The 24,398-nt window shown below is 44.8% G+C and overlaps 1 protein-coding gene across 7 annotated transcripts in view; it reads right to left on the minus strand.

Moving 5' to 3' along the window:
• The window catches only part of COL18A1 (collagen type XVIII alpha 1 chain), a 431,742-nt gene that overhangs the window by 82,497 nt on the left and 324,847 nt on the right, over positions 1–24,398 (minus strand). For 4 of the 7 annotated variants that reach the window (XM_085645186.1, XM_085645181.1, XM_085645180.1 and 1 more), the window contains 9 exons: positions 23,897–23,983; positions 22,224–22,364; positions 21,233–21,280; positions 19,132–19,194; positions 11,620–11,646; positions 10,868–10,951; positions 8,284–8,313; positions 7,055–7,081; positions 5,853–5,915 (listed from right to left, as the gene is read on the minus strand). In XM_085645186.1, coding sequence (XP_085501312.1) covers positions 5,853–5,915; positions 7,055–7,081; positions 8,284–8,313; positions 10,868–10,951; positions 11,620–11,646; positions 19,132–19,194; positions 21,233–21,280; positions 22,224–22,364; positions 23,897–23,983 — 570 coding nt within the window. The remainder of the gene's footprint in view (positions 1–5,852; positions 5,916–7,054; positions 7,082–8,283; positions 8,314–10,867; positions 10,952–11,619; positions 11,647–19,131; positions 19,195–21,232; positions 21,281–22,223; positions 22,365–23,896; positions 23,984–24,398) is intronic. The other 3 variants (XM_085645183.1, XM_085645182.1, XM_085645184.1) reach the window with 3 other exon arrangements.

Here is a 24,398-nt window from a genome sequence, read left to right on the forward strand (position 1 = left end):
GAGAACATCGTTTTTGGCGCCTGGTGGCCTCCAGAGGAGGGGGGTCACCCTCATGAGTGAAAGACAGTGCATGGGGGCTGCAGGAGCACCTCAGCCTCCCCCAGCCTAACGGAGAACCGTCCCCCCATAAGGTTCATGGGGCATCTGAAAGAATAACCCCTCAAGGGCGCAGCCAGCATCTATCACCTTCTGGGCTGGAACTTATGTTCTGCAGCTGAGGGTGTACTATGAAGGGCATCCCCTGGAGGTGAAGTGGTGTAACTGCACCGAAATGCATTTACTAATAGTTATTTCTTTCAGAGGGACTGAAGTTCATTTGTTTAACGTGATGTGCTGGTGTAAGGTGATGTCATAAGCCAAGTGGGGTTATGTTGTCAGACAGTCCTGCTAGGGTGTCTGGCTGTATATGCGTGATCCTGTGATTTCATCTGTGATGCCTTTAGAGGCTGTAATTGCAATGCAATCAAATGATCAACCAAGGTGATGAGTACTGTCATTCTAAAGTGTGCGTAAACATGGATTCTTGCTGCTGCGCTTAGGTGAAGACCCCAGACTGCTAGCCCTTAAGATATAGAGGTGCATACTTTATGGTCAGTAGGAGATGCTCAGTCAGGGTCATGTGTCACCAAGGCAGGTTTACCCTTTTTAATGCTGGTTGAGGTAATGGGGTGGGTCGCCACTAGGATGGTGCCAGTGCGCAGGGCCCTCGCTCCAGGTTATGTTCAACTAACTGCACTGGGGGCAAGTTGATGTGCATACATGGGAGTGGTGGTACTAGACCCCACCCCCCCTGCGGGAGGGGTGGAGATGTTATGCAATGTCACAAAGTAATTCCAACAGCTTATGTATATTTGTAAATTGGTGCATAGTATTGAGTGGTGTGTGTGTTTAATAAATGTACTCTTACTTTTATAAAGCAAAGTACAGACTGGACAATCAATTATTGAGTGTTATTTTTGTGTACCTGCAAATGGCGATTACTAGCCCACACCACCTCCCTTGAGTAAGCCTCAGACTGCTCTGCAACGCTACCCTCTGAGAGTCAGGCGCTACAATTGGGTGTTTGGTTCCCAGTGAAGGACAAATGTAGTCATGTTATTTGTGCAGGCCTCACAGATGCTGCCTCATTTTCCAACATGTAGGGAATGGACATTTCAGTCCATGGAGAGCAGGGGCCCCCTCTCTAACAACTCAGCTTGGAGCAGTCATGGAGTGGCTGTTGGCCGTGACAGGAATGCACGCCTGGACCTGGAACTCAATTGACTGCGAGTGGCTTGGACTGCCCCCGCTCCCCCCACACCCTAACAAGCTGACTGTGGTGGGAAAATTGTAGAGCGCAGCCACAGTAGACCTGATGACATCAGCACCCAACTGCAATGCCATTGGTGGGGGGCCCCATGAACTGGCTGCCGTGGGGTCTTGCAGAGTGTGATGGATGGCCTGATCTTATTCCCTCATTCCCTCTAGCTGAGACTGCATAGCCCGTGACAGATGCACTTGGTGGAAGTGGTGAGCCGAGGTCTGGGGGGGCAGGGTTTGTGAGCCTCCAATCTGCTGTTTCTCTACGGAGCTTCCTGAGTAGGCCCTAGCCACTTGAGTGTCAAGGACCAGGGGTGCGATGGATGGAGTTCGGACATCAGCGCAGCTCTCCATGCGTCGCTCTGCTGCCACTCAGAGATGTATGGGCGGTGGGACTCACTGAATTTGCGTCATTGATTGCCACACACTAAAGTCCTCTGCCACCTCATAGCAAACTCTCTACCACAGCCATGGTGAAACAGCGTCCACTTAAAGGGGTTGCCGCTAATGGGGTGGTGAGCCCCAATCTAGTGTTGCACATCTTTTGCCAGAGGGGTTGACTGGAATTGAAGGTCTGAGAGCCAAATGAGAGAGGGGATGGTACACTAAACTGTTTCAGGGCAACAGAGACATGAAGAACACCTTAGAGCCTAAACTAGATGCCCCATCAATTGATATGTAGCCACTGGGGGGTGGATTAGGTCTAACTAAGAGACTGGGAGGAGTCCATGCAATCTACCTTGCTGGGCATGCACCCTTCTGTGCTGGATATGTAAGCCAGCGTTAAGGCCCTTCAATTTGTGGTCTTGTTGCTGCGAGCCAAGGCTGAGAATGCCGAGGGCCAGTGTAATAATATTTGCATAGTGAGCCTACAGGCAGGAGCAGAAGGACTGCTGAGGCAAAATCATTCCTCTTTTCCGTAAGATGGCTATCAGACCATGAGCGTGCCATCCTCCCACTTGTAGGGCCAGAGTGGAGGCTAGACACTTTTAAATATTTGAGGGTTAACGTCTGCCATTCCAACGAGGATCTGGTCCAGGGGAGTTTTGGAATGGTGGTGGCCAGTGAGCATAGCTCAACACCATTCTGGAGTTCTCTCCAACTGCCCCTGAAGGGTAGAACAGCTATAGGTAAAATGTTAGTACTCACTAGACAGTTATACCATTTCTGAGCATTCTCAGTCACTTTGCCTAGGTGTTTTTTTCACTGATTTAAACAAAGTTCTCTCTGACCTGATTTGGATTATAGGGGGGAAAAGAGAGGCACTTCACAAACTATAGGCACCAATGGGCAGTGGAGGAGTGGGATCTCTGCACTATGCCACCACCTACTATGCGGCTGCACAACTGCAGTGGGCTATGACGTGGCTCTCAGAAGCCTCCTCCCCTGAGAAGGGGACAGTTATGAGTTACATTAGTGGATGTCAGATAATGGGAGGTGGACCCTCACAGGGACGCCTCACTACTGGGATGCCTGTCCAGAATGGCCAAACATTGCTGGTACAAATATGTGCAGCCCCAGAGGTACCCCATACTACTCCATTATGAGCGCACCAGCCTTTCACGAAGTGGCTGACAGGAACACTCTGAGGCCATGGACGGAGGTGGGCATTCTAACGTTGGAAGACTTATTCATGCACAACACCCTCTTGTCCTTCCCTGAGTTTAGGGGCAAGTACCAACTAAATGATGGACAGTTCGTAATTTACAATGCTCTAGTGTACCAGATTAGGACAGTTTGGGGTCCCATTTGGACGGAACCAAAGCATCCATGAGTGTCCAGAAATTCTGGTCTCAACTATACGCAATTCAAATACTTACATCAGACATATCTTACCCCTCAATGGGTCCACCGGATGTTACCTGGCGTGATCCTAAAATGCCCAAAATGTACATGCCAAGAAGCAGACTTTTGCCACATAGTGTGGGCCTGCCTGGAGATCAGGTGACTTTGGACAGAGCCATGACCATCCTGTCAGAAATCATAGGCCACCCTTGTCTGTGGACCCGTTCACATACTTACTGGGAATATTACCTCATACATGCAAGAATAAGTACTCTACAAAATGTAAAAACCTAGACTATGTCCTACTCAAATGACCCATTGTAATGACGTGGAAATCTTTGAATGCTTCACCCCTGCGATTCTGGCTGTATGACCTATCTAAATTTTTACAAGGTGCTCCCTGCCACTACGGCAAAGGGGGAACCCCAGTGGGACATGTGGCTAACATACATAGTCAAACTAACCACAAAAACAGTTTGGAGACACCCTTGAGGATACAAGCCACACCTGCTTGCTAACATACTTGTCTATGGGGCTATTGGTTTAATTTATGGTATCCCTCATATGAATAAGTGAGCCAAGAATAGATCAAGACACAATAGGAATGTCACTTGCACGGGCCCCCACCTGGACATAAGCATATGCACGAAATACACACGCCCTGACATGAGCTATTCACACAGGCCCATCCTAACAAGTGACAACCCATGACATGGAGAGAATATGCTCTAACAGACGCAAATGCTTAGATTTGTTTCACAGGTAATACTAGACAGTTAAGCCCCTGTTGGGCATTGTTTTTTTCACCAAGGATGGCACAAGTAATATACCAAGTAGATCATCAGTATTTATTTTTTTCCCAACTGCGTGCTGGATATTAAGTATATGGTTTGGAACCTTGATGCTCTGCGAGACACACAAGTGTGTATGCCCAGACTTTATTCACTCCTAAAGCAGTGTGAACATTATAATTGATATATCGGAGCATTGTTACATAACATGTTGTTGCCTTGTACGGTGCGTATGTACCTACTTTTAGAAAAACTCAATAAAGAACCACTGATGGGAAAAAAAGGATTATCAGTGGGACCTTGTTATGAGAGCTGGTTGTAAAGTTCAAACGGATGATAAGGGCAACCTGACTCTAAGTACGAAAGGGGGAACCCCGCTGGGGGCTCTGGTGGAGGCAGTGGGGGTGGTGTGCAGGGGTGTGGGTGTGGTGATGAGGAAGACTGTGTGGCAGAGGAAGGGTACTGGTGGCATCCGTTTCTTTGGTGGTGACTTGGGAGACAGAGGCCTGGAAAAAGGTTCCCCCTCAACGGACAATCTCCTCTTACGAAGAAGAGATTCCAGAGGTTGCGGTGGAGGTGATTTTGCTGTGAATTTGCTGTTGGAGCCTTGAAGTCCTTGCTCTCAGCTTCGGCATCAGAGAGTATTTTGGCTTCGAGGCTGAGTTCGGCGTTGATGAGATCTTGTGCACCAGCTCTGATGGAGCATTGATTGTCAGCTTTGGATGAGACTGATGGTGATCAGCGACCTTGGAGCAGCTTGGCCTTGGTGGCTGATGGGGGTAGTCACCCTTGGGTGGAGGCTTGCTCGGTTCCGAAACACTCGGCTGGTGCCAATTGGAGCCTGAAGGCAGTGGTGGCCATTGGTTAGGTTTTTCTTTGCATCTGTGCTACGGATTTGATTCCTGACTTTGTTAGGAGTGGTGCTCTTCCTCAGACAGGGACCAATTTTGGGGGCCTGGCTTGGTGATATGGACCACAGGGGCAGAGGGTATACTAACAACCATGGGCATGGTTTTCATGCAAGCGCTTGTCTTTGGCCTGACTCAATCACCTCCTCTTGTCAGAACTCTTGTCTCTGGATTGAGTGTCGGTTACACAGTGAGGAGACCAGAAGAACTGGCTTCTTCCTGTTCTTTGACATCGTGGGAATCGCCTTTTTCATAGCTATCCCAGGGGCCCTGCTGGTACATCTTCCTGTGTGCTCAGCACGTTCCCTTCTGAATTTTTTAATTTGAGTACTTTCTTGGATCTGAAGGTCAGGCACGAAGGGCAGGAGGTGTTACTGTGGTCTGGGGACTGGCATAAGTTGCACATCTTGTGCTGGTCTACCAATGGAAAATTCGAATGGCAGTGAGGGCAATTCTATCAGGTTGTCCATTCCATCAGCCATGCAACAGTCCTTGAAGAATAAGACCTGTAGGTGGATTTGGGCCACCGAGGGGCACAATACCCTCGATGTCCCAGGCCTTGACCACGGACTTTGGTTCCTGAAGGTGTTGGCGCATTAAGAGGGGGAAGTACGGGAGCCATAAACCAACACACTGATATAAAAAAAAAAACAGAATGGGGCTAAAGAGGATATTGTTCAGGACATGATTAATTCAGAGTTCACTCAATGCACGTCTGAACCCCATTGTGAAAAAAACACAATCTAACATGGAATTGGTGCCCATGCACAGTGTACACCAAGAGCAAGAGTTACTCCACATCTACTGACTGGAAAGACTTATTTGAACAAAAACAACTTGCAAATGTCTGATCACATAATTAGATGGCAGGAGTATGCTAAGCATGTGTATCTACAGCCACGCATGCTACAAACCAAATGTTTGTGATATAACAAAATCTGAAAGAAGTCAAACAGATGGAACAATTTTCTTTGTTACATAGATATTTACACCTGCAAAAAGTACACAATCTTTAAATATTAGACTATACCACAGAGCATATAGTCTTGAACTATTAGACCATACTGACCTTCGGCCCTGCCGGCCCCGAAAAGCCTGGAGTTCCGTGGTCTCCCTTAGGACCTCTTGGGCCCTGCATGAAAAACAAAGAAAGGGATTTAAAGCCTATTAGCCTAAAGGACTCCATCTCCACCACAGAAAGTAGTGTAAATTGTAGAAAAATCAGCATAATAATACAATCCCTTTCCACACAATAGTATTGGAACCTCTGTCTCCTTCACATCGACATAATAACAAATGAAATCTTCTCATAAAGGACCAGTTTGATAGCATTGCCCTTCTTCACACAAATTCAAATTATTGGCACATCAGTCTTCCAAACAAGACATCAGAGTGATACGGTATCCATCTTTCACACCAGAGATTTTATGTGTCTCTTTTTCATGCAAGCCACCAATGTAATAACAAGTCCATCTTTCATGCTAGACCATTACATAATAAAATGGTTCTACTCTGCACCAGACATCAGCTTCATTACACTGCTATTCTTTACTCAAGACATATCCCTAATTTCACGTCTCTCCTTCATGCAAAATGCCTGCAAATAACACATTCCTCATCAATGAAAGACACCAGCCCAGTAAAACCCTTTCTTCGAACACCAGCTTTGTAAGACTTAGGTCTTCCCCCTGCAGACTGGGACAATGCCACCTTCTTGGCTGATACCAGTGCCGTACCGCTCACCTACACCAGTCATCATTGACTAACAACCATACTCCACATCAGTGACTGTGTACTAACATACCTCTTTCTAACCCAGCCACTCTTCTATTGCTGCACTCTTTCACACCAGAGGAAGGAACAAATAATCACTCCTCTGCCCCAGAAGTTAGCTAAATAAAATATGCCCTCCCTGCACGACATAGTAGTGTTAACCACAATTCATATAAAGCATACAAAGATACAAGGACAATCTTCCTCATCACATGACATCATTAGAACAACATATGCCAAAGCAATAAGAACAATTCTCATATACAAGACAGTATAGGACACATTGACATATAGACACTATGTAATAATACATCTTTGCACACTAGACATCAGGTAACCACGCATTATTCCTCTTCACAAACTACATACCAGCACGACACCTCCTGTCTGCAAAGTGGGGAAACATACTGATCACTGCCATTCAGTGGTGCGCTTACTGTAGCTGAACTGTGGTAATATCACTCTGTGGTACAGACGTGAAAGTTGCTCTAAACTCACCGGAAATCCAGCCGCTCCCTGCCGGCCCTGCAAAGGAAATGGAAAACCAGCATTTTGAAAAAGAAAGGGTTTCTGGGTGAATGTGGGAGGACCAGGACTTGGAAGCAAATCTCATGAGTTTGAAATAGAAGGAAAAGAGAGGAAATCCCCCACAGGCTGCACAGTTAAAAAACACTCAAAGACAAAACAGTGCAGTGCAAAGTATGGTGAACGACAAACACTGATGGTAAGCACAACACAGACTGCAACATTTCCACATATGCTGCCCCCACTTCTGCATGCACGGACAAAATGCCATGCTCAGCTTATAATTTACATTCTGCAGTGCCTGCTTAGTTTACATCACCCTGGAAATGCCACATACAACAAACCTTTACTTGTAAATGCCATGCTCAGCCCTCTGCCCACTTGAATGCCATGCTGGTCTCACTGCGCCCCGGTGTGCCAAGCTCATCTACCATGAGAATATATTCCTGCATTCCTGATGAACTCGTCCTGCATTCTAACATTGCAGTACACTGATCAGCGCATAATTCCCCCCGCCCAGCCCTGGAAGTGCAATTCTCAATCCTTCATGCCATGAATGAACTTTATGTTTATGCTCAGCTCATCTACCCAGCAATGTATTTGCTCAGAGCTCAGTTCTCTCTGAGAAAGTCATGGTATGTCTTTCCTGCCCAGGCTTGATGACGCCACCCACTCTCAACTGATTCTGCCATTCTCAACTACTATCGGAATACCAAGCTAAGGTTTGACTGCCTTGGGAAGCATATGCCAGCATGGACTTATGAATGTCATGCACAGTTTTGTTGATCCTGCAAATGCAATGCTTAGTTTGTCTAGGACCAGGAATGCCATGCCATGCTTGCTGTACTTTGCGAATGCCTTGCCCAGCTCATCTTGGTTTTCTGAATGGCATGCTTAGCTTTCCTTGGCAGGGAATGCTTAGCAGAGTCTAATCTTCACAGGGAATGCCTTGCTCAATTATCTCGGTCTCACATCATCAAGCGTAGTTAGTCATGATCAGGGCATACTATGCTTAGCATAAGCACCCCCTGTGCTCTTGTTTGCCTTAAATACCACCATGCTCTGTTTATCCTGCCCTAGGAATGCCATGCTCAGTGTATTCCGCCCTGCAACATCATGCTCAGCTCATCATCCCCTGGACATGCCATGCTTAACTGTAATATGCAACATCACTCCATGCAGGAGTCACATAGCATACATACCTCAGAATCAGGTGAATCTACATCCACTGCCTGAAAGTAAAATGCACTTGGTTTACCTATTGGTGGCCAATCCACAGCTCCCTAATGCCTACAGCCAATCAGGTGCTTAGCAGTAGCTCACTCTGGATCCAACAGTAACTCCCCTGAAATATGTAAGACAAATACTCACCTACGGTAATACTAGCTCTCACGGTGAAAAGGCTGCTATTACCAACACGTCCCCATGGGCTTTTGTGTGACAATGCCAGAATTTGTGTTAAAATGCAAAGAAAGTATATGGTGCAGTGGGATGTCCCTCCTGTGCAGTGTTGTCTTTGACGTTCACAACTCCTTAGCATCGCACCATTGAATATGAAAAGCTGCCTGGCAGAAGTACTATTGGTAACAGCTCAGTCAGGGGTAGTGGACGGTCAGAGGTGGGAACAGAGCTCCTTCATCACCCTACTTACACTATTCTACAAGACTTCTCAACCTATACACGATACTGGGAGAAGGTGAAAATCTAGGTCAAGCTTCGGGGAAGAGATTTGGGGGCTGGTTTCAAGAGTTACAGGCCCCATCGAAAGTTATAAGATTAATTATAAATCCATGAATCCTGTACATTTCACAGGAAGATTTTGGCTGCGAAAAGACAAACTTCTCCTGGTGAAACATTGAGATGTAATTAGAAATAACCAAGAGAATGGGGACTGGAATTATGGATCACCTCGGTAATACTTTATAAATAAGTGCATCTTCTGGTTCCCTGTATACTCCTCACTAACTCACTCCCCTAGTACGGCTAACTCTGTGGGGATGAACGTAAGGGGTCTCACAATGCAGTCCTCAAAATGAGACCCGATGAAGGAATATCTGATTAAATTGAACATCTACTCTTGCGCTTCCATCTAAAGAGGTATTTAAAGAAGACAGAGCCACTGAGGGGAAGAATGCTCTTACAAGGAGAACCTAAACACTTTCTTGCTAGGTCCATGTTTTGTGCAACTTTCAAGGAGCCAGAGGAGTGCATGTGACTCCTTTGTGTGGGAAATGCAATGCCAACAACTCAGGGCATGTCTGATATCCTGACTCTGCTTAGTGTTTCCTGATCCCTAGAAGCAGGGGACTTAGGAAGGGAGATGTGGAGATATCCTGCTCAGATTGAAACTCTTCAAAATCCAAATTACTGCTTTGCCTTTCATTTGGTTCTCAGACTACAGGCCAAATATAAAAAACATTCTGTCTGGCAAAGTTTGCCAAAGGCTTCTGTCTTTTTGTCGTAGTACTCACCTACTCCCAGAATTGAAAGCATGATCAGGTTAAGGCATTTGGAGAGAGGAATAGTTTTGCCTTTAAAAATATACTTTGCAATATAAACTTTCATAACGTTTGCTGGATAAATTCACAGAGGAACTTATCTAAAACGTTCCCAGTCATACGGACAGCTTTAACGGAAACTGCCAAGGAGTCTACCAGAGGAATGTTTTTCTGAACAAAATGACTGACACCTACCTGAACAAAATGAGTCCAAGAGAACACCAAATATCACATTCAGGTAGCCTGCTCTGTAGTAAAATGTCACTCAAGCTGATAAAACCATGCACAGAATTAAGCATTTCTCTCAAAATACTTTAAGCAACTCATCATTAAGCAGAAGACATCACAAGAACATTCTAGAAATGCATTCAGTAAGAGATTGCATTTACCATTAACACATCATTTCCCCTCCTCCATTCTTGACCTCCCCTCACCCTTCCCCCTTTCAGCCATCCTCATGTGCCTTAAAAGATCTGCCCGCCATCTCTTTCTCATTCCTCTTTAATCACTTTACCGAGTCCCAGCATGAACCTCTAGTGCTGGTAAACAGGACCACTGACCGCGTTTGCCCGGGAATACTGAGAAGCTGTTTGTGCGCATAACCTCCTCCCTCAAGGATAAGAAGTAATACGACAGTTTCTACAATGATCGCCAACCTTGAATGCCTTTATCAAAGATGGCGTAAAATACTACAGTATCTGGGGAGCACCAACACATCCCACAGAAGGAAGACTCTCAGATGCAAATGAGAGATGGGAGACAAGCAAAGGAAGCTCTATGGGCAACTTCCAACTAAAGCTGAGGCGGTCAAATGGAGTGAGGGAAATGCCAGTACAAAATATGGAACATGGCAAAGGCGCAAACACTGAAAATCCAGCAAAGGTGCAAATACTGAAACACCTAGCAATACCACAGTATGGAATAGATTCCACACCACTTGAGCAAGAACCTCACTCCTGGAATTTAAGAGCCCTATCCATATACATGCCCAACGTTTCTCACAAGTCAAGACTTAGGCATATGAGTGAAAGCTAAGTATGCCACTAACAAGAGGTAAAGGCATGAGAAGGTCCATTTGGCATATAACTAACAAAATGGGTTAGCAGAAAACTACCTTTTGGCTTTATAACTGTAAAAACAATGGTACTAAATGGCAACAAAATCATTCTTACACCTTAGCCATTGCATTTTTAAACAGACACACAAGAACACTTCTTTTGAATCATTTTCAACTTTAAGAAAAATTGTTTTTATTTTAAATTCTAGCATGGAAGCTGAACAATCTTACCTCATTATCAGATGATACATGGATGATCTTTCCAGGGGGACCAGGGGGGCCTGGAATCCCAACGCCATCACGCCCAGGCTCTCCCTATAAACAAAGGCAAGTTTTCCATTATGAAAGGCATTTTGTTGTAACAACTACACTGGTGGCCTACACTACACGTCATTGGTTCATCCACAGTTTGTTTTAAAACATTCTCATATAGCTGACCTGCTAACATTTCAGACAGGTCACAATGTAGAAAGTCATTATGTGCACCACAGAAAGATCAGACACGGCTCGAATTCACACAAGTTGCAGAAAAGCCACCGTCATGCTTGTAGGAAGTCCAAAAAGGTGGATGTCCTATCAGAGAGTTCTAGCTAACTCTTCATGTAACTATGGGGATTTAAGACAAACTCCACAGGTACACACACCAAGTTAAGACGACCCTACATACACTCCTAGAAACTAAATTTTCCCTTCATGTATAACTTAATTTTACATAAGAATGTAATACTTGACCAAGGAATTAGCATCACCATTAATGGTCATGTCTTTTATTTTGTTGTACATTTCAGGAAATAGTAAATTTGTTAATTTCACCACAATGGCCATGGGCTTGACATAATGTTGCCGCCCATACATTTTTGGTTTCAGGGGCCGTATATATTCACTCATTTTACAAAGTTCAAACATGCGGTAGTTATGGAACGCTCTACTATCTGACAGTATTGAGACTAGAAGGTATGTATTTAGATGCAAGCATTACTCACCCGCTCACCCTGTTCTCCTTTTTGTCCCTGTGTACCGTATGAGAAAAATCAAATAATCAGTATATAGTAGGTTCACACAGTTTCACGACACAAAGATCATTTAATGTGGCAGGAAAAAGATGCAACTTGTTTTCTATGAAGCATTGCTTGCTCATCTCCACTGACACTGCTCAGAACTCCGTTGCAGTGCACTGTGGGAAGTGTTTGAAGTAGAACTGGTGTGACCTTTACTGTGGGAAGTGTTTGGAGTAGAACTGGTGTGACGTTTCTGCATTATTGCTTGGGGGGAAATATCTTTATTGTTTTTTGTATAATCAACAGAGTCCTGCAAAATATGCGCCTGAATAATAAAATAGCAATAGAGAAAAAATAAACATTGGTAATAGTCACTGACAGGTGGGGCCAGAAGGGGCACCCAACCCACCTCGGTTTCAAGAGTGGAAATACCATATGTGGTGCTTTGCATTTGTGAAATGAAACAATAACCAGAACAGACCTAGGTGTATGTCGAGAGGAGTAACATCAAAGGGTTTGAGAGCATCCATGCTGGTTGGGGCAGATAGTGTCCGCACTCCTGGGTGTCCGGGTTCGGTGGAACAGTGAAAGGGAGATGGAGAGGGCAGTCTCAGTCACAGAGATGCAGTGTCCTAAAGCAGGGCGGTGGAAGCATAAGAATTTCAATTTCGAGAGATAGTTGATCAATGGTTGTCAGAAGTAAGGGAATCTTTTCTCAGTTTTGGAGAGTTTACGAGATAGATGCTCCATCACCAGGATCTGCCAGAGTCGTTGGATCCAGGATGGCATTGAGGGGTTAGGGGGCTCCAATCACTTTCTGTATAGTGCGAGCAGCTGTTTGTCTGCCCAGTCATGCTGCCTGTCAGTGCCCAATCTGCACGAGTCATGCCATCTAGTTTGGGGGGTTTCATGCCGAGAACCAGGGTAGCGGGGTCAACTGGGACGGGATAGCCTAAGACCCTTTTGATGTGGCCTAGGATCTCCTTCCAGTATGTTTGACCACCCACTGTGCAGGAAGGTGCCTGTGGCAGTGCAGCAGTGCCAGCATGTCGAGGGGGCGGCTGGGCACATGCAAGAGAACATTATAGGGGGCAGGTACCATTGGGCCATGATCTTCAGGGACGATTCTCTGTGGGGAATACTTCTGTAGATTTTGGGGATGTCGCTCCAAAGGCAGTCCCATTGTTTGTCTGTGAATGTGTGTCCCAAAGCGTCCTTCCAGAGTGTCTGATATGGGTGTAGGATACGAGGTTTGGATTCCAGGATTGTGGCATAGGATCATGAGATCAGGCCCTTGGTGCCCTCGAATCACCTGACCAGACCCTCGAACGGTTTGGGGGTTCGAGTGGCTGCTTGTGCATTTAGGGGGTGGAAAGGCTTGTGGCGCAGCTGGTAATGTTGAAGGCAGATAGTTTCTGGGATACGGAAATCCTGTTTACACTGCTCAAAGGTTTTGATAGTTGAGCCTTGAAAGAAGTTGCTTAGAATCCTACAGTCTCTTTGTGACCAGGTCTCGAACGGCTTGGGGTCAAGGTCTGGAGAGAAATCGGGGTTGCCGACTAGGGGAAAATTAGGTGAATGGAGGGTGGTGAGACCTTGCCTGACCACTATGCGATCCCATATTTCGAGCACAGTCCTGGTTGGCATAGCTATGTATGCGCTCTTGGGGTGGCTCTGTTTCGGTAGTCATGCTAAGTCCCCTATTGACCTGCAGCCCACACAATCCATGTGTAGCCATGTCTTTTCTGTCTTTTGCACCATCTGTTCTGAAATATATTGGAGGTACGCCTCCCAGTAGAACACTACCATGCTGGGACAGGTCAGATCTATTTTCGAGGAGGTTAGGTGCCTATTGGAGATGTGTGGTTTCACTCCACTCATATAAAGATGGGGAATTTGTTTTGGAGAGCTCGAATGTCAGCCTTGGGTATCAAGGCTGGTCGGGACTGAAATAGGTAATGTGCCCGGGACAGTACATTTATTTTGATCACGTTAATGCATCCCAGTCAGGAGATGAAAAGGGGTTTCCAACTCCTCAGGTCCTCCAGGATGTTGCGATATGGGGGCAGCCAGTTAGTGTTTTTCTCGTCTTTAAGCCGGGGGTTATGGTGAGGCCTAGGTATCCAATGGAGTCGGGTGAAAGGAGGCCAACAATTGGAGGCTGGGGAGTTGGTGCCTGCCTTGTGCCTCACTCTATCCTGAAGCAGAGGGGAACATAGGCCGTTGAGGCAGATAGAAGCAGACGGTAGTGAATATGCTGCCGTGATTCTATCGATAATTTTGGGCATGACTACAAGTTTGTGCAGCACCACTGTTTGGAAGACCCAGCTGACCTGGTCAAAGGCCTTCTCTGCATCTCAGGATAGGAGAAGGGAGGGAATGTTGCATTTGGGTGCCATTTCAATCAGGTGGGGCACCCCGTAAATGTTGTCTGATCCCTGGCGGTTGCGGATAAAGCCCACTTGATCGGGATCAATTAGGCTGGGAAGGAGGTGTTTTAAGTGTCGAGCAAGAAATTTTGTGCATATCTTTGCGTCTGTGTTTAACAAAGCTAGAGGGAGTAAGGAGGTGCATCTAGTGGGGCTTTTTCCAGGTTTAGGGATGAGTAACAAATCCGCTAGGCAAATCATAAGAGTTAGGCTTGTGGCAGGGGTAAAAGAGTTGAATATTGGGGTGAGGTCTGAATTATTTTTGTGGCGATCTTTTTAATTATAAAATTTATGAGCTGTTTATTGTTAAGTAAATATCTCTAGCTAAATAATCATGACAAATGTTATATTTACCTACTTGTGCTACAAAAAATACATCACTCTACCCTTTGATCGGCTGCAAAATTTTACTCTTTTGTTGGTTCTCTATCACAGGTAAACCAAAGAGACTTCAGAGTCCTTCTTTACTCAATAACGACAGCACAGTTGGTTTATGTTGTTGGTTTTTGATTCTCTTGTAAGGTTAGTGAATTAAGGTATTATTTTATGATGCATGGTTCGTGATTTTTGATCATTATTGCCTTATGCATCTTTTGGGTGTGGAGAGACACTACCAAGAATTTACATTTGATGTGTGTTGGGGCATTTCCTTGTCATCAGTAGTTAGTGTTTTATTGCATACCATTTTCATAATATGGTTAATAATAGTGTGAAGTAGTTTGTGACTGTTTTATATGACATGGGGCAAGCAGGATTTACTGGGCCCAACTGTGGAGGTGGAGGCATTTTACTCCTAATGTCCCATGGAGCCTGGCTATTTATGTGCTCTGAGTAACTGGGCCATGTACTACCCTTTCAGCATTTAACTAAGTTGAAGTTGTAGCATCAATCGAGCAATGCAAGGCTTCTTGGGGGAGCAAGGTGCAAGATTTACACAGACTAAGGAATCAAAATGTAATGTGCTCAGCAACCCCAATTAATAAATATCCTTCCAGACACTAGCTGTAATGAAAATGTAAATATTTTGTATATGAATACAAAGTGAAATACTAGTAATATACAGGGTCTTCGTAAGGCTGTTACGCAAGTGTTGACCAGGCAAGATCCAAAATATTACTTTCCGGGTCACTAACTATGATTATTCTCCAGTCACTCGAGGCAACATCCAGGCTAGGCCCGCTACTAAGTATGAGACCTGGAAGTTCAATGATGGCTTCCAAAGTCAAAGTGACTCAACGGCTGTACCACTATAGTCAGAGCAGGTTCCCCCGTGGGATCTACAGACCAGTGATTAGTCTTACCCGCTCCCACTAGTGTTGCGATACAGAAGGCTTGGGAGCCTGTAAGCAGCCTGGAGTCATCTGGTGATTCAGTTGCCTCGTCAATGTGGGCAGGTGCACGGTGATGAGCAGATATCTCATCGCTGCATGCAAGCCTGCTGAACTTCCACATTTGGTTCTCTGGTTAGACGGTATGTCCTCCTGATCCTGGTAGTAGGTCTTGAGCAGCTTCTTGTCTCTTATGGCAAAGCAGATGTTCTGGTTACACAAGTTGCAACCAGCTTTGCTTCACCCTTGCACACCACACATGAGCGATGGCCCTTTCTTTTCTCTGTTGCCCCCACCCATAACAGGTGCGTCACAAACAAGTCACAGCGCTGCACAGGTGATGGCCCTCATCGGTCACAGCAATGCACCAGGGAGACAGCCCTTAATCTTCAAGGTGGCCCCACCTGCCATATTGAGTTGTCGACTTGCGCGGACTAATGGGCGGATCTCGAGTGGTGCTGCAGTCCCGACTACACAGTGAATGTCACACTTCATTTCCCTGTGTGATTTCCGTTCACCCAGCTCGGAGACTAGCAGACCTTCGTCCCTATACCAGGTCACAACAGGCAGAAGTTGTGTCGAGCTTTTCCACAATGATGTACAGTCATAATTGGACTAATTGACCATTTGACAACCTGGGAGACTCAAACTCCCTATTTTATCATCTGTTTCCAGAGACGGATGTGATTTCATGTCTGAGTTTTTGAAATGTGAGCTGTAGCTTATGCCTCCTTTGAGGTGTCCACTCCTATGTTCTGCCCTTTGACCAGGAAGCCTTCTGTCACAGCAGGAGCTACTTCATCCTTGATAGCCCACAATACAGGCATTGGGAGTGACTAGAGGATCCCACATGGATGTAAGCCTCGCTGATTTATGCCTGACAAAAGGTTACACAGGCCCCAGCCCTGCTCTTTATAATTCACTGCATCTGCAGTGTTTTCTTTATTAGCACTATCATCTCTCTGGCATGTGCCCTGGCCGCAATGACCTTTCCAGAAACAATGAGTTATTTTGAAGAGCAAAGGAGATCCTGGCTCTCCCTTTCTTGAGAGAGGGAGAGGGAGAAAAAGAGAGAGGGAGAGGACGAGGGAGAGAGCGAGGGAGAGAGAAAGAGAGTGAGAGAGAGAGAGTCCCAATTCTCATAAGTGCAGGCAAATAACACATATCTGTCTGTGATAGCTCCACTACTTCCATATACCTTTCCAAGGCCCTGCGTTTCCAAAACTGAACCCAGTGGCCTCCATGTACTGTATCACACACAAGCACACATACACTATAACATATACACACAAACATGAACGCTATACTGCGCTCCGTTCAATCGTCGTGTAGGTCAAGGGCAAGTTAATTACACAGCAGCAGAAACTTAAATGAGTGAGCCGGTAGTCCTTACTCCAGTGACAAATGTGAAAATGCTTGTTCACACTACTGATCACTATTACACAAATGACATGCTGCCACCACCGCTGCACTTGTGCTACTTAACTCTTGGTAGAGGCAGCAGCCCTTTACTACTACAAGGGGAGTTTATTATGCGCCCCTCACATTCTAAACCGACTACAATCTCTAAAACAGGCCTAGGGCATTGACCACAAGCTGGTGAACTCAGGGCAGGGGTGTACGTCCGTCGCCTGCTGGAGACTTTTCGTGCCAGTAGGAGTAACGGGAGAGGGTTGTTCTCTACTCATGTATGTCTGGAGAGGGTTCACAATTTCATATGTAAGACTGGTGAGGGTTTTGGAATCCTGTCCTCTTGCAAAGCAATGAGTATTGAGACGACCCCTTCTCATGTAAGGCCAATGAGTGTTGGCAAGTTCTTTTTCGCACTTGACACTGATGAGGCCTGGTGCTTTCCGCTTTTAGGTAACATTAATGGTTCCAGGGATACTCTTTTCTATGTAAAGGCAATAAGCATAGAGGTGCTCCCTTCTAGTGTAAGGCAACAGGTTTAGAGGTGCTCCCTTCTCTTGTACAGGTATAAGTGGGGAGGTGGTCACTTCTCATGTACAGGCAATAGGTGCATAGGTGTGCCCTTCCTGAGTAAGGCATCAGGTAAACAGGTGCTCCCTTCTCATGTAAAGGTGATACGTGTAGAAGCTCTCGCTTCTCCTGTACAGGCAATAAGTGGTGCTCCCTCCTTATGTAAGGGAATAGGTGTAGAGGCAATCTTTTCAAATGTAAGGAAATAGGTGTAGAGGCAATCTTTTCAAATGTAAGGAAACAGGTGTAGAGGCAATCTTTTCTAATGTAAGGAAATAGGAGTAGAGATGCTCCCTTCTGATGTAAGGAAATAAGTGTAGAGGTGCTTCCTTCTTATGTAAGCAAATAGGAGTAGAGATGCTCCCTTTTATGTAAGGAAATAAGTGTAAATGTTCTCTTTCTTATACAAGGAAGTAAGCGTCAAGTTTTTTTTTAGAGGGTTTTTTTGTTTTTGTTTGTTTTTTAGTTTTATATAGCGCAAACTCAACCTGAAGAAATCAGGTATCAGAGCGCTTTACATGAGCACAAGTTTTTTTACAGATGGACACATTAATTTTTGTTAGGCGCTGGGAGATTAAGTGATATGCCCAGAATCTGCTCCCTTTCTATGTAAAGACATAAGATCAGAAGTGCTCCCTCTTATGTAAAGAAATAGGTGTAGAGGTGTTCCCTTCGTATGTATAAAAAAAGTCTTGAGGCGGTCCATTCTTATAGAAAAGCAGTAACGGCAGGGCGCTTCCTTCTTATCTAACAAAACAAGTGTAGAGACGGTCCCTTCTCATACAAGGCAGTAAGGGCAGAGTTCTCACTTGTTATATGAGTCAACAAGGGAAGAGGGGGTCCCTTCTTGTGTAAGGCGATAAGTGTAGAGGTGTTACCTTCTAATTCAAAAGCATTAAGTGCAGATGCTTTCCCTTCTTGTGTAAGGCATTAAGTGCTCATCTGCTCTTTTCTTGTGTAAAGGCAATAATTATATAAGTTGTCACTTCTCATGCATAGGCAATAAGTGTAGAGAGCCCCCCCCGTGTAAAGCAATAAGGTTAGAGTGTTCCCTTCTTATGCAGAGCAGCAAGGACAGAGTGCTCTTTTTTATAAAAGGCAAAAAGGGTAAAGTGTCCCTTCTTGTATAAGGCAATAAAAGCAGAGAGCTCCCCTCTGCAGTAAATGTATTGTGGTTCCCATTTATTTTAAAAGCAACATGCGTAGTGGAAATCCCTTCTCAAGTACTGCAGCAGCAGTTTTGAAATCTCTCATCCCATGTAAGCCCAATGAATGTTTATAGGTATACATTTAAATGTTAAGAGACTTATTTAAGGTTCATTGCAACTATTGATCAGCGCTAGGAGGTTTGTGCTTAGAACACAAGTATTGGAATTTCATGCACTTGAGGTAAAAATATGGATATATTCAAACATTGTACATAACCTACAGATTGATTAATCTCTTTGTTACACTACTTTACAAGTAATTATGTAGGTATCCTTATGCCACCTAAAACAAAAAGAATCTATTGATTGAAAACATAATGACCTTGCAGGGAGATACCAAACATTAAATGTGAAAGATCTATTGTGCCTCGTGTTTCCATGCTCATAATTTAGTACTTTACTTTTTTTTCAAGGCATGTATAGATGCAATGAGACCACACTCAAAGTAATTTAAACTGAAACTAGAGGTTATGTGAGCTCCATGATCCTCACATAGTGTGACCTTTCTTCTCAAGTCTAGAAGAAAACCTCAGTAGACATTTGGGTACTTACCGGGGGTCCGGGGAATCCATCCAAGCCTGGCTGTCCATCTAGTCCTGGAATCCCATCTTTTCCCTGAAACAAAAAAGATGGTGAGATAGCAGGCTCTTCGCTGCTCACCTCCAGTCACGATGCTACAGCTAGTCGAGTAGCTTCCTACATGTCTAAAATGTGTGAATCTTCAGTTAGCATAAGACAAGCCAGAGTCTCTATCTTCACTTTGTAAAAGTGTGAAACCTAGTTCTTCGCTAATGTGTATATGCTGCCCACAAACACAATATGTCCGCTAAGTCCCTCAACCATCATTTCTAAAAGAAAACTAAACCAATATCCACTATACACTGCAGGTTATAAGAAAACCAAAGTGGATTTGGTTAAAGGCACTAGGACTGCAATTGTTAACTACTCCTTACTCTTAAATCTGGCTTTCCGTCACTCTTAACAGTGTATGTAGGGAGAAGGTGGGAGGATCAGCCCAGGAACTCATTACAGGTCTTGACTATGGAGCATGACTGTAAATGCTCTCTGGCTAAATTGAGAGTCAGTGATTGTTTGCAAATTGCTAACTGTAGGTCCAGCATTACTGCTCTACATACCCCAGAGAAAGGGGCCAGCTTTTGGAAACCAACAAAAGCGTTCCTCTTCTGGTGAAAGAGCAAACTTTTAGCCCTCAGCAAGGTTACCTCTTTTATGCTGTAGAAATGGATCAAGCAATACACAATCCAGTGGGAAGTAGGAGCTTGTATGCTAGCCACATTCCCCATAACAGATTTTAAAACTAGCGCAATGTGTGTAGAATAGAAATCTCTTGATGTATAAGAAATGAAAGAACAACAAGAGTTGTAAGGCAATTTTTAAGAAGCCTATTCTCTCTCAAATAACACTTGCAGCTGTGTATCTCAAAGGACCAAGTAAAGCCCAAATAACAAACATTGTTAATAGATTTTCTGGAGATTTAAGGTGTTTCCTAGGTACTTATACTATAACTCTGCCTGGTGCTATTTGGCTCAAGTTCTTACATTTTGGCCTGGCAGTTCAAATGTCCCCTAGCGAAAAAAAGAGCAACAACATTTCAAAAAGCGATAAACTCTGATGAAGTGGGTAGAGGAAGTGTTAGGGAAGTGTGGAATGTGGTCATGGGAGGACATGCTCCCATGAACACAAGGATTTGGAAGAAATTTCTGTAGACTTGGGCTCTGACAACACTTTTGTGGAATGAATGTTCTTTGTGTTGTTAGGAAAGGGTTCATCGTGTGGGTATAAGGTTAAACGTCCTAGTTTCACAGGGAAATGTGGTTTGAGGTGGAAGCCAGCTCTGATAATCTCAGTAATGGAGGTGAGAGCTCTGAGAACCTCCCTGCTGTAAGTGAGAGCTATCCCAAATTCAGTTATAAAGGTGCTAGAAAAGATAGCTCGGACATATCTGTGTTGGGGTGAGAGCTCTGACATGTTCTATGCTGTAGGTGGGAGCTCTGATCTCAGTTCTAGAGGTAGGAACTCTGACAAGTCAGTCCTGGAGATAGGAGCTCTCTCAGTTCTAGAGAGAGGAGCTCTAATTATGACTGTGCTGGAGGTGGGGCCTCTGACATGTATGTGCTGGATTTGGGAGCTCTGATCCATGTGCAAGAGATGGGGGTTCTGATAATTTCATTGATGAAGGTGAAGGCCCTCAAAGTTTGGAATTTACCTTGCAGGTGAGAAGAAGGTGAGGGTGATGTGCTAGTTCTCTGGGGATTTATACACCGAAAAGATGCTGCCTCGCACAAAGAATATAAATGTGGGGAGCAGAGGACAGACCGTCTACAGACAAAATCTTCACATTCTGTGTGAACTTAACCAGGGCACTGAAATCTAAAATGGAAACCTTATACAGACGTGATTCCGCACTGACCAACAAAGGAGAGTAGTCTGGCTGTAGGGACCAATATTGTGGTGCTGAGAACCACTGGTTAAAATGGAAATACTTGCCGTTCTGTGCAAATCTGTTACAATGCTTGGTTTGTCCGGATGAGTATAGCAAGCTGGAATTAATGACATTTCTGAGACTACTTCATACAACCCTCTGACAGAGGTAAGCATTTCGGAATTGAAATGATGCACCTGGAATTCTTACCTGTGAGCCACGAGAAATGAATGGAACCCCGGAACCTTCCATATCATCCTAGAGCAAGAAAACACAACATGAGTGAAATCCAAACAGGTGTGCTCTCTTGTATCATCAGAGTGTTGAAGACGAGTATGGCCTCTCTCACAATGAGAAGATGAATGTAGTAGTGTAATTGCATTTGAGGGTCCCCCCTGAAAATACACAGAGGGGGCCCCGGCTCCCCAGCTCAGCTCACCACATACCACTTTTGTTGAGGGGGCCCTCTGGAGCTCAGGGCCTCCCTGCATTGCGGGAGCTGCGGGGCTTATGTTACGCCACAGGATGAATGGAGCATCATAGGAGTTAAGAGGGTATGAATGGTCTCTCACACTGAAGGTGGTAGCGAGAACATGGGGTTACCTTACACTGAAGGGTAGAGACAGTACGAGGGGCTCTTTCACACTAATTGTTAACACCATTTCACTGGGGATGCTTGACTCTGACAAGAATTTACAAAAATAACAGATGGGTCAACTTGCCTCATTTATGTCCTCCTAACCCTATTTTACCTCACTTTGTACATTTTATTTTTTTAATTTTACTTTTGCACAGACATATCTTAAGTCAGTTGCTTGTTCTAGAGCAGCTTGCCTTTTACATTATTTGCAATTATTGCAGGTGAGTCTTTTAAATGTCAGCTTTATGTTTGATGCACCCATTTATTGTTTGTAAATGCTCTCACTAATGTAGCATATGTGGTTAGGTCTTCCTGTGCTATAAAAAAAAAGTTAAGGCAGAGAGGCCCATTTCCCAAAGTGGGTGCTTTTCTTTATATCACATCTTCACAAACATCTCTGCACAATTAGGTGATGTCAGTAGAACATTCTTAAGGCTGGTGTCCTCCACGCATGGTGACAGAGTACAGAGTAAGGTGCACGAAGAGGACGTAACAGTGCACAAACATTATCTAGAACACAGACCCATGTAGAGAAAGCTGTAAAGATTGTTTTCTACTTACAAACCCAGCTCCAAATCCTGGTCCCGGAGGACCTGGGGGCCCAGGAAGGCCTGGAAGCCCCCGAGGTCCGATGGGTCCTGGGAGACCGGCCAACCCGGTTTCACCTGGATTCCCTGGTATTCCTGGGATTCCTGCATCCCCCTGCAAAGCAGCAAAGTGGACAGCAGAGGTTAGTGGGCAGAAGCAATGCTATCGAAGCCCTATATCTTTGGATTTATACTTCTAAGATAATCATATTCTAATACAGGACAATATACACAGATGAAAGAGCCACTCACACAAGCATATGAAGATCCCAGGATGTGCTGCATTAGTATCTGCTGTACCTGTGGGACTTTGGGTGCATGATTTATCTCAGTGGAAGAAAGCTGAATTGAATGATCTAGGTTTGTATAATACCAGTCCTTTCCAAGACGGGCACTGATTTCAAAGCAGAAGCAAAGGCAGTGGAAGTAAGAAACTCTTGCTAAACATGATTTGTGGCGGAATGACGAGCCATCTGAGATTTGAGGGAGTGAAATTATTCTCTCTCTTTTGATCATAGGCTTCTTTTAGCAACTCAACAGTCGGACAACATTTTTGGCTTTTTCTCCCAATTTTCACACTTATTTATTTGGTTTTCTCGTAAAGCATTTTTAAACACCCTTTAGTGGACTCAGAGCGCTCTTGGGTATGGAGCAAATAGAAGGGAGTGATGGATTGCAAAATAATTTATTGTAACAATGTGGTAATGGAGAGGCAGACGATCACCCGACACAAATGAAAAGTGTCAGCTGATAGCCAACATCAAGTAAGTCCCCAACGTGATGACCTAGAGCCTTATTTAGATTTTGGCGGACTGGTTACTCCAACACAACGGTGATGGATATCCCATCGACCGAAAATATAATCTCATAATATCCTATGGAATTTAAATTTCGGCGGGCAGGATATCTATCATCGTTGTGATGGAGTAACCTGTCTGCCGAAATCTCAGTCAGGCCCAGAGAAGAGAGAAGTCTTGAAGAAGAGGAAAAATCCTTAGACCTTGTGTTTTATGGCAAAGTCAGTCTTAGGGACCTGACCGGGATCTCAAACATCCACCGGTCAAAAGAAAGGTGAAAAGATCCACATTACAAAATGTGATTTGATGCAGATGTAAGCATGATCTCCTCCAACAGCTGGAGAAAGGAAACAGAAACAATCCTACTGGGTTCTAACGACCATTAAGTCATGCAGGAAAAGAGGAGACATGCACACTCACTGCAGACAACCAGATAGAACATGCTGAACAATCACACAATTTCCATGCAGGACTTTAAACACAATGTAAGCAGCATATTGACCCAAGCCAGAAACTTAAGTGGTCCCTACGCAGGTACTGCAACTTCTGCAACTGCTGAGGAAGACAATTTGCATAATGCAGTGTCCCTGCAGCATGTACAACAATGTCTGCAACCCATATACTGCAGTTCTGCTGCAGAATTCACTGCAAAGACTGCAGCTTCTAAGGAATACATGCATATACCAAATCAGCACCATAGCATGAGCAGCACCTTCTGCAGAACCTGATGAGGCAAATGTATACACTGCAGCAGTGCAGCAGGATTTCCATGCATAAACTCCATAGCAGGACACACGGTCATCTCTCCAGCAGCAACGTCATGCAGATACAAGACATACAAGTCCTTTACCTCGCCCCAGACCTCCCTCATGGGTGGGGAAGTAGTGTAGTGAGACAGAAGCTCTAACAGGTAGGAAGGGATAGGAGGCAGTTTGCGCTGATTAGACAGGGGAAAAAGTGAGTAGAAATGACAGCAGAGAAGAAAAAGTACAAAGCAGTATGAATGAGAGTGACGGAGAAGCGGGCAGTATTGCAATCAAACCACTTGTGGATCTAACTGAACAGATTTCACCAAAGAGCCTACAGGTTCTACATCATTAACCAAGCTTTCTAAGGCTAACACAGTTTGTCAATTGCACCAACTAGCCTATGCGCTAATCAGGTGTCATAATAGATCAAATAGAGTGCCGGGCCCTGTCCAACCCAGTGGTCCCTTTTACATAGAATTGCTTATTGGCTCTGCCCATCACAGTGGTCACTAGGGTAGAGAATCACTAGCATGGACTTGATCAACCAAGTGGTCACTGTTGTAAAGAATTGCTAGGAAAGCCCTGCCCACCACTCCAGTAAGG

Source organism: Triturus cristatus, chromosome 3_1 (assembly GCF_964204655.1).
Source record: "Triturus cristatus chromosome 3_1, aTriCri1.1, whole genome shotgun sequence".
Lineage (NCBI taxonomy): Eukaryota > Metazoa > Chordata > Amphibia > Caudata > Salamandridae > Triturus > Triturus cristatus.